At 45.2% G+C, this 10,739-nt stretch overlaps 1 protein-coding gene across 1 annotated transcript; it reads left to right on the top strand.

Annotated features, from left to right (window-relative positions):
- Positions 1-578: 578 nt before the first annotated feature.
- Positions 579-7,016, top strand: LOC136514886 (eukaryotic translation initiation factor 5B-like). The gene is made up of 11 exons (XM_066508600.1): positions 579-3,268; positions 3,363-3,470; positions 3,569-3,669; positions 3,778-3,868; positions 3,942-4,052; positions 4,137-4,202; positions 5,128-5,187; positions 5,256-5,813; positions 6,132-6,251; positions 6,360-6,479; positions 6,573-7,016. The coding sequence occupies exons 1-11, from the start codon at positions 791-793 to the stop codon at positions 6,636-6,638; spliced, it is 3,879 nt and encodes a 1,292-aa protein (XP_066364697.1). The 5' UTR covers positions 579-790; the 3' UTR covers positions 6,639-7,016.
- Positions 7,017-10,739: the final 3,723 nt, after the last annotated feature.

Below are 10,739 nucleotides of genomic sequence, written 5' to 3'. Positions count from 1 at the left end.
TGCTACAAAAATAAACTAGGGGGTTGTGACAGTTGCGCGACATGCCTAAGCTTCGTCAGAGGAAGTGGTGAAATTAGAGCTAATTGAAGAAGGGTGTGCTTGTCTTGTAGGTACATAGTCTTCAATCATAGAGGATGCATATATAGTAAAATTTTAATTATAGCAATAGGTTGTTCGGCTGATTTTTTTTTGCTTTGTGGATAAACCGGCTGATGTTGTTTTATTATGAGAGAAAATTACTGTACCACGACAGCGAACAAGACAAGCTTTTTATAATTTAAAGGAGGTGCATCTGCACCGCCTAGTTACAAACACATCCTAACCAGAAGCAAAGAAAGTCTAAGTTACATTAGACTTTGAGTAATGTATCTTCTTTTTCTTTTTCTCGTCCCTTGAAAATACAAGGGTCCATGAGGATGTACCATTGTGTGGAGCCAACAAATCCACACGTTTCTATAAGTCGCTTGTAATTTGTCTTTTTATCAGAAAAAAAAACTCAGGGAAAGAAGAAGACATTACGGATACACTTCTCATTAATACGCATTATCGTGTTTGATTGCAGAAATAAAAAACAAAAACTTCAAATTTGCAAGTCCCAAATCCGTTTGGCAACCCAGTTCCAATTGCAGTTCCAATCGCTTCGCATGATCACCCACGCAAACGCAAGTAGGGTTTTCCTTGCTTTCCTTTCTCTTCCACACCTCGCCCCCGCCGCGTCGATCTCCGTCCGTCCGTCCGCCCGCCCGCCGCATTCTCTCCCGCCCCCAACCCAAACTCTAGCTCGCCGCCGATGGGGCGCAAGAAGAACGTCGCCATCGACGACGACGAGTACTCGTTTCCGCAGGACGACGCGGCCGACCCAGCCCCGCCCGCGCCCGCCGCCGCCGCCGCCGCCGCCGACAAGGAGAAGCCCAAGAAGGGCGGCAAGAAGGGCAAGAAGGGGGGTAAGGCCGCCGCGCCCGACGACGACGACTACGAGCCCCCTCCGCTGCCGCTGCCGCCCGCCGCCGACGAGGACGAGTACGACGAGCCCGTCAACCTCGTCTTCACCGGCAAGAAGAAGAAGAAGAAGGGCGCCGCCCCCGCCGCTTCCTTCAGCGCCCTCGGCGAGGAGGACGAAGACCAGGATGAGGAGGACCCCGCCCCGGCTGCTCCGGCCGAGCCGGAGCCCAGCAATGATCCAGCCGAGGACGACGACGACCTCGATTACGACTTCAGCAAGTCCAAGAAGAAGAAAAAGAAGAAGGACAAGGGGCCTCGCTCGGCGCCTGCTAAAGACGAGGATGACGAGCCCACCCCGCCACCCCCACCTGTGGCTGAGGAGGAGGATGAGGAGCCCTCAGTGACTGCCGCAGCAGCTGCAAAGAAGCAGCAGAAGAAGAAGAAAAAGAAGGGTGCGTTTATGATGGATGGTGAGAACGTCGACGAGATCCTTGCGGGGATGGAGGAGGATCCTCAGCTCGCGGATGAGCCTGAGCCAGAGGAGGTGAAAGCTCAGGATTCTGTGGCTGCCCCTGATGCGGATGATGCCGCAGGAAAGAAATCAAAGAAGAAGAAAAAGAAGGGAGGGTTTACGATTGATGTGGATGGTGAGGACATCGACCAGATCCTTGCAGGGATAGAGGGCCGCCCGCCTCCTGCAGAGGAGCCTGAGCCCAAGGACACCAATGATGAGGGAACTGTGGCTGCTGCTGCCCCTGTGGATGATGCTGAAGGGAAGAAATCGAAGAAGAAAAAGAAGAAAAGCGGAAGGACAGCAAAGGAAGAAGAGGAGTTGGAGAAGGTTCTTGCTGAGCTTGATGGAGTCCCTCCTGCGGAGGAGGAAAAGCTAGCGCAGGCACCACAATCTGCTGCATTTGCCAAGGAGGACGTTGGAGCTGCAGAGGATGGTAATGCGGAGGACAAAGCTGAGGAAGGAGAGGTGGAATCTGCTGCTGCCAAGAAGAAGAAGAAAAAGAAGGAAAAGGAGAAGGAGAAAAAGGCTGCAGCAAAGGGAGCGGAGGCTAAGAAAGAGGAGAAGGAGCAAGAGGCTCCTAAAGGGAAGGTTGACATGAAGAAGCTCCCTAAACATGTTCGTGAGATGCAGGAGGCACTTGCCAGGAGGAAGGAAGCTGAGGAGAGACAGAAGAGAGAGGAGGAAGAGCGGCTGCGGAAGGAGGAGGAAGAGCGGCTGCGACGCGAGGAGGAGGAGAGGAAAGCGGAGGAAGCAAAGAGGAGGAAGAAGGAGAGGGAAAAGGAGAAGCTGCTCAAGAAGAAGCAGGAGGGTAAGCTCTTGACTGGGAAGCAGAAGGAGGAAGCGAAGAGGTTAGAAGCCATGAGGAGACAGTTCCTTGAGCAGAGTGAACTCCAAAAGGCTGAGGGTGCTGCCCCTGAGACCAAGAAGAGGCCAATATACGATTCTAAGAAAAAGAAAGCTCAAACAAAGGCCACAGAGACTGCAAAGGTAGTTGAAGAACAACAGGAAGAACTCAATGAAGTTAACAATGATGAGGAAGAATATGTGCTCGTGGATCAGGAATCACAATCTCAGGTTGAGGAATCCGAGGAGAAAACTGAACCTGACCAGGAGACTGAAGAGCCAAAACCAGAAGAAGAAGAAGAGGAAGATGAGGATGAGTGGGATGCAAAGAGCTGGGATGATATTGATGTCAACTTGCCTAAGACAAGCGCTTTTGATGAGGAAGAGGCAAAGCCTGTTGTCAAGAAGGCTGAGCCTGTCCAGAAGCAGGAAAATACTAAAGCTCAACCTGCTGTCAAAAAGCTTGCCCCTCCTGTTGCAGACTCTAAAAAGAGTGAAACTGATGGTGGTGGTGCCAATAATGGAAATATTAAGAGGAACAAAAAGAAAGGACCTGTCAAAGAGGATAACTCTAAGAATGGTAGTGACCTCAGATCACCAATCTGCTGCATCCTTGGTCATGTCGATACTGGCAAGACAAAGCTGCTAGATTGTATTAGACGCACTAATGTGCAAGAAGGCGAAGCTGGTGGTATTACCCAACAGATTGGAGCGACATACTTCCCTACTGAAAACATTAGAGAGAGAACTAGGGAGTTGAAAGCTGATGCTACACTCAAGGTTCCAGGCCTGCTTGTTATTGATACCCCTGGGCACGAGTCCTTCAGTAATCTGCGTTCTAGAGGTTCAAGTTTGTGTGATATTGCCATTTTGGTTGTTGACATCATGCATGGGCTTGAACCTCAGACAATTGAATCCCTGAATCTTTTGAAGAGTCGAGATGCAGTGTTCATTGTTGCTTTGAATAAGGTATGTTTTCTAGAGTTGCCCTTTGACTTTTGGCTTTCCTTACTATTTTTGTTACTTATTCATTACTTAATCTGTTTATTTTCACTCTATAAAGGTTGATCGTCTTTATGGTTGGAAGAAATGTCCAAATGCTCCTATTGTGAAGGCTTTAAAACAGCAAAATGAAGATGTTAAGAGGGAGTTCAATATGAGACTTACAGATGTGAGTGAGCAGCGCATTCTTTGTTTCCCTTTCTTTTTTAGCAGAAAAAACCATCATGCAGTGCGATGATTAAAACATGTGCTTGTGTTGCCCAACAGATTGTTACACAATTCAAGATGCAAGGAGTGAATACAGCTTTGTACTACAAGAACAAGGAGATGGAAGATACCTTTAACATAGTGCCTACGAGTGCTGTAAGGTTTGGTCATTAACTTACTGCTTCGTCTATTTTTATGCACTATATGTTACATTGCATCTCATATTATTGCCATCTTTACGTTGACATGTTATGCACTGCTCTTACCAGTGGTGAAGGCATTCCTGATTTGCTTCTATTGTTGGTTCAATGGGCACAGAAGACAATGGAAGAAAAACTTACTTTTGTTGATGAAGTCCAGGTAATGTACTTTGATCTTTATTGTGCCATTACAGAAAAATGCATTCTTTTTAATTATCTTCTTTTTGTTTCAGTGTACTGTACTGGAAGTCAAGGTCGTTGAAGGTCATGGTACTACAATTGATGTTGTTTTGGTCAATGGTATGCTGCATGAAGGAGATCAAATGGTTGTTTGTGGCATGCAGGTAGAAGGTGTTTTAATTTATATTTTAAGTGCTAAAATTGGAGCAGAACTTTAAGATGCCTAATGTTCTTGTATTTTTATATAGGGACCCATTGTGACAACTGTCAGGGCTTTGTTAACACCACACCCAATGAGAGAGCTTCGAGTTAAGGTGAGTATCTGATAATGTTGCAGCTTTGATTATTTGGATATCAATTCACACCCAGCAAGATACTCTTGGATGGTCGGGTGAAAATCATTTTATTCTGGGAGGATTACTATTGGTTACACTTTGGTTGGTAGGTAATGTAGGTTCTGCCACACAGATGTTACTGCTCTTATCTTTGGTCAACAACCATTGTGGGGTTATGTTATGGTTTTGCTGGTATTGGGCCCAATGAAAAAAAATGTGGGTGCAGCTAATACTTAAACAGCCAACCATCATTACATAAAAATAGGATAGGTTTGATTTATGTTCATTGTGGAGTTCTGAATAATCAAAACAGTTGGTATAAGTGTAGTTCCTCTACCAAGAGAATTAAAGATTACATTCTTGAGCAGTGGATGTTGTCAAAGATTGTACTGGTGTCACTGGCCTTGCCATTCCTGTATTTCATCAGCTACCCCAATTCATTTAAGCAGTGGCGGATCTAGGATGAAAATCTAGGGGGGGGGGCTTAAGTTCACACGGGGACAAAGGCATCAAGCTCAGCTCAACGCTCCAGCATCGTCTTCAACCTCAGCTCAACGCTCAAGCTCCTCATTTCCACCCTCCAATGACAGAAAAAATTAGGGGGGCTGAGGGGGCTCCACAGGCTCAGCCACGGTAGGGGGGGCTCGAGCCCCCCCAGCCCCCTTGGCAGATCCGCCGCTGCATTTAAGAATACCTACTTTCACATTACCATGCTTACCTATGAAGCATACACAATTTCCAACTGCCATTTGATTTGTTGATAACTTTTAGATGGTTATATGGGGTTTGACCATTCAAGTTTACGTCACTTGAATGCCATTCATTTTTTATTTGACCAGTGTTAAATTGTTCTTAGTTTAATGCTTCAAATTGAAGTAATACACCTAAAAACTCGTATTTTCAGGGCACCTACCTACATCATAAGGAGATCAGAGCTGCACAAGGAGTCAAAATATCTGCTCAGGTGGATACAGTTTTTCAGTTTGGCATTTCTAAGTTTTATGGCAGTGTATTAACGATTGCTTTCTTCAGGGTCTCGAACATGCAATTGCAGGGACAGCTCTTTACGTGTTAGGACCTGATGATGATTTAGACAAACTGAAGGAAGCTGTTATGGAAGAGATGGCACGGGTTAGGAGCCGGATTGATAAGAGTGGTGAGGGTGTCTATGTACAGGCATCTACCCTTGGGTCTTTGGAAGCTCTCACTGAGTTCTTGAAGAGCCCTGCTGTGAATATTCCCTTCTGTGATTTCAGTATAGGGCCAGTGCACAAGAAGGATGTTATGAAGGCTAGTGTTATGCTTGAGAGAAAGAAAGAATATGCAACTATCTTGGCCTTTGATGTCAAAGTGATGCCTGATGCCCGCGAGCTTGCAGAAGAGTCTGGTGTGAGGATCTTTGTGGCTGATATAATATACCACCTGTTTGACCAATTTACAGCATACATTAAGAACCTCAAGGAAGAGAAGAAGAAAGAAAGCGCTGAAGAAGCTGTGTTCCCTTGTGTTCTTAAGATTATGCCAAACTGTGTCTTCAACAAGAAGGATCCAATCGTTTTGGGTGTTGATGTCCTTGAAGGAATAGCTAAGGTATTTTGTTATCATCAGTATTCTACTCTTACTCTGTTTTTCCATGTTGCTTTATTAATTAGTTAGACCTAATAAATAGTAAGGCACGAATGAATCCAATATACTCTAATCTAGGAACTAAAGTTTTGTATAAAGATTCAGAGGCTTGAGTGTTATGTTAACTGTTTTTGGGGGAATCAGCCATCTCATCAGTGGGGCCGCCAAGTACTAATCACGGCTTATGACTATGTTTTGGCTTTCCGATACTAAGTTATGACTACTGACCGGATTTTCAGATATGTATGTTGCCCTGATATCTTGTTTTACCCTGTCATTTAGGTGGGAACTCCTCTCTGCATACCCACTAAAGAATATATTGATATTGGGAAGATTGCCTCAATTGAAATCAATCACAAGCAAGTTGATATGGCGACAAAAGGACAAAAGGTCGCTATTAAGGTTGGTGCCATCATCTGCATCACTATTCCAAGATGTTATTCTGGATTCTGTATATTATTATTATTATTATTATTATTATATATAATCGTTTGCTGGGTTTGTGAACAGATTATCGCAAACAATTCTGACGAGCAGCAGAGGAGCTTCGGCAGACACTTTGATATGGAAGACGAGCTTGTCAGCCGGATATCAAGACGATCTATTGATATTTTGAAACAAAACTACAGGGCAAGTCCAATTCTTCTCCCTTGTTTTTCATGTGTGCCACGTAAATCAGTACTGGTTTCTGATTTTCCTCTTTTAATTATTATTAAAATGCAGGAGGATTTGTCTATTGAAGACTGGAAACTTGTTGTAAAGTTGAAAGCAATATTGAAGATACAATGAGAAGCCCCCCACCCCACCTGTCCATGAATCGGCAACCGCGTGGAAACAAGTCTACTGATAATTTGGGAAGGCTGACTGTCTTAATATCAGCAGTAAAATTTGGGAGTTGCGAGGCTGAGGTTCTTTGGCGCCACATCCATCTTTACACTGGAGTTCCCCAGGGAGGGTTACCAATTTTGATACGGTTTGGTTTTTGTAATTTGCTCGGAAGGCGCTTCATTTTACAACCACATTCTGTAATAACATGAAAAATGAGATTTTGTGCTGTCCCTTAACGTTTGCTTTTCATGGCTTCAACTATTTTTCATAAACTCTCAAGCCTCGCAGCAACGAATTGTGTAATATACTACATCTATGGAAAGTCTGTTCTTTTGTTTACGAGTTGGAGAGGCCTTGCTTTGCTCGTTTATTATTGTAGCGTTTCTGTTTGCCTTTCCATCACGAACAAAACCTAAATGTGTACTTAACCAAACGGGCCTTTCTGCGACGTTTTTTTTGCGCCGCCGACATTATTTGGGCCGCTGTTGTGATTTACATGACAAATTATGGGCCCTCAGGGGTTAGGTGCGAACTATTTTCTTAGGAAAAGACCTCTGAATTATCGCTGCTGCCTCAAATTTAGGAAAAAGTTTCTATTACCTCTAGAAATTACCACTTTTTCTTCCTTATTAAATCCTATTAAGCGCGAGGTGAATATGTGGACATCCAAATGAGGCTTAACGTCGTCTTAATTTTTCTTTTAAATTTAGAAAAAAGGGTTAATATGGTTCAATTTTCCTTTTAAATTTAGAAAAAAAAGGTTCCTTGAACTCTCACTGTGGTATAATTTCCACATCAAATCCTATCCTTGTGGTTTAATTTCCCCCTCAAACTTAGAAATATATTCCTTTTACCACTCATCTAGCCATATTCCATCCTACGTGCTTTAATAGCCTTTTACATTCCACGGGTCGTTGATACGTGTACCTCTGCTATTTTGGCTGTTTGGCAGCAGCGTGTTAAAACTCTAGGATCAACAAGTAGTAGATCTAGCGGGTTGTTTCTTTTCTATTCGGGATAAAACAGAGAGTTCTTCCTAGAACATGACTAGATAGAGAAAGAGAGAGGGAGATAGGGGATATACGTCGCTGACCATCGAGCTTGGTGGAGAAGGAAGCCATGGCGATGGTGTCCGGCGACGGCGGCGTCCCGGGGTGAAGTCCAATTACGGCGGCGAGTGTCGAGGATGGTGGCAGTGGAGCTTCCATCGCTGTCAGCGCCTCCCTCTAGATCAGTTAGGGTTTGTAGGTGGGGGTACTGTGGGCGGCGGCGAACCTCGTACCTTGAGCCCTCGGCCCCCACCTTCTCTTTATAGCGCTGCGCGATAAGGGCCCATGTAACACCCCCGGTGTTACAAGCTTGCTTAGCATCGAAATTGAGGTCCAAGAGGGATTAGCCAATCAAGTTTTCGGGTTTTAAAAATTTTAAACGCACATAAAATGATAAACGAATCCTATGTGACTCACTTTTGTGGACTCAACTAAATATCCCAAGTTAACTTACTTAGTGCATAAAAGTGCTAACGAAAACCCTAACAAGAAAAATGGGATAGGTCGTTGTTTGGCACGAAAAACAATTTTTATAAACAAAAATAAAATACAACTTGTATATAGTACTTAAATAAAATTTGAAGTGTAAGTTTAGTAGATCAAAATGCAACTTGGATTTTTTAGAATAAATATTGTTAACTAATATTTTTGGGAGTTCAAAAATCCCAATTTGAAATTAAGATAAACTCTTTTCGTTAAGTCGGCAAACATTTGAACTTATGTTTAAAGTGCGAATTTTGTCAAATTCTATTAAGCAAACTAATTAAATAGTGCCTAAATATTTTCTTTCCATAAGATTAGTATAAAGTATGGACTATTGCATGAGATGCTTGTTGGGTGAAATAAATAGGGTTTAGACCTTTTTAAAAGCTTAGGCAAAAGTGTTAAGGATTGTTAGTTCAAACTGAACCCTAGATTTCTCTCAAGTCTAAAATTATAATGACAATGCCATTTTGGCATTCAAATCCAGATTTGCATCTTGATGAGTGCTTTACAATGGTATAAGGGTTAGTCGTGTTAGTGATGGTTTTAGTCGCTAATTAAAAGTTTTAAATAGTCTAAATTGCGTTTAGGCGCTGCTGCTGGGCCTTCTGGATGCAGTCACCATGCCCTGGCTCGGCAACGCCGCGCTCGACCATGCGCTGGCCGGCTACGGTCACCTACGCCGTGGCGTTGTCGGCCTCGGCCTGGCTGACCGCCGCCGCCGCTGCCACACTGCAGCGCTCTGTGCCACTACCGCTGTCGTCATTGCAATGCTGCTGTGCTGCTCTCTCTCTCTCTGTCCCTTCCTTCGCCATAGCCTGCGTAGTTTGCTGCGTGCATCGCTGTGCTACCGTGCCACGGCCTTGGGACCGTGTCGCTATCGCTGCTGCTGCTGCCACGTCACTGTCGTCCTCAACATCTGAACCGTCGTACACCAAGTGGCAAGAGGCCATACGACCGTCTGACCGTGCCACCACTGGCCAAGTGCCATAGTGCAAGCATGCCACCGCTCGTTGTTTGGTCACATCGCTCGCTCCGCTTCTAGCCAAACTCATGTCTCGTGCCGATGTGCATGCTCACTGTTGCATGTGTGCTTGACGTCGCTAGTAGACAGCCATCCATCGCCGAGGCAAGGATGAGCCGTGTAAAAGCCTGACCCCTCCCTTGTCTCCTTCACCCGACGTGAGTCGCGTCCAGCCAGAGAGTCAAGGCAGCCACTGTGGCGTTTCCTCCTGCATGCCCATTTACAGAGACCTCCACTGAAAGCTCTAGTTTGGTTTTGGTGAATTGATAAAACCCTAAGTGCTAACCTAGTTTATCAAGTGATCATGAGATAGGTAGCACATTCCAAGTGGTGAAGCAAGTGAAGATCATGACATGATGATGGCGATGCCATGGTGATGATCAAGTGCTTGGACTTGAAAAGAAGAAAGAGAAAAATAAAAGGCTTAAGGCAAAGGTATAAGTGGTAGGAGCCATTTTTGTTTTGGTGATCGAGACACTTAGTGAGTGTGATCACATTTAGGATCGATATCTATACTATTAAGAGGGGTGAAATTCATATCAAAATACGGTTATCAAAGTACCACTAGATGCTCTAACTCATTGCATATGCATTTAGGATCTAGTGGAGTGCTAACACCCTTGAAAATGTTTGTGAAAATATGCTAACACACATGTGTACAAGGTGAAACACTTGGTGGTTGGCACATTTAAGCAAGGGTAAGAAACTTCACCAGTGGAGTGTCCGCCCGTAGAGCGCGAACAGTCCGCTGGTGCGACCGGCGCCCTATACAGAAAAGACAGGATTTCACAGAGTGACCGGACGCTAGGTCACTTTGTGACGGGATGTTGGATGAGTGCGTCCGGTTCTACTGATGTGGCAGTGCATAGAGGAGACAGTGTGTGACCGGATGCTAGGTGAGTCCGGTCGGGCTTGATCGGACGAGTTCGATCATGAGTGGAGGCTTACTGGAAATGACCGGACGCTGGGTCCTGTATCCGATCATGATCTAACTGACGCATCCGGTCATAGCTAGAACCTTACTAGAAGTGATCGGACGCTAGGGTCCTGCGTTTGGTCATCACTTGACCATTGGGATCGGGCGCTCAATATTTGAAGAGAGGGATGATGTGGCAGACATCCGTTGACCGAATGCTGGCAGGGTGCATCCGGTCGATCAGACCAGAGCATCCGATCACCCCGTGTTGTGCCTAGTGAAGGGGTACAATAGCTCTATTTCATGGAGGCTTCTATTTAAGCCTCATGACCGTCCCAAGCTCACACTCCGCACCGAGCGCCCTGACCGCGTTTCTGTTCGGTCTCTACAACACCACGACGACCGTTAGCCACCTTGTGGCACAACGCATGATCCTGTCCCCTTGAATAACGAGTTCATAGGGATGATCGAAAGCGCTACATAATCCCTCCATGGCCTCCTCGTGGAGGGGCCGAGGTCAGACTCTAACTCTGGCAGGAGAAGCCATCATCCCTCCTAGGAATGTTTTATGGCAAAAACCTCTGAGGGAC

The sequence above is a fragment of the Miscanthus floridulus genome, chromosome 17 (genome assembly GCF_019320115.1).
Source record: "Miscanthus floridulus cultivar M001 chromosome 17, ASM1932011v1, whole genome shotgun sequence".
NCBI lineage: Eukaryota > Viridiplantae > Streptophyta > Magnoliopsida > Poales > Poaceae > Miscanthus > Miscanthus floridulus.
The sequence above is the reverse complement of the archived record's forward strand: the minus strand, read 5'-3'. Positions and strand labels throughout refer to the sequence as shown.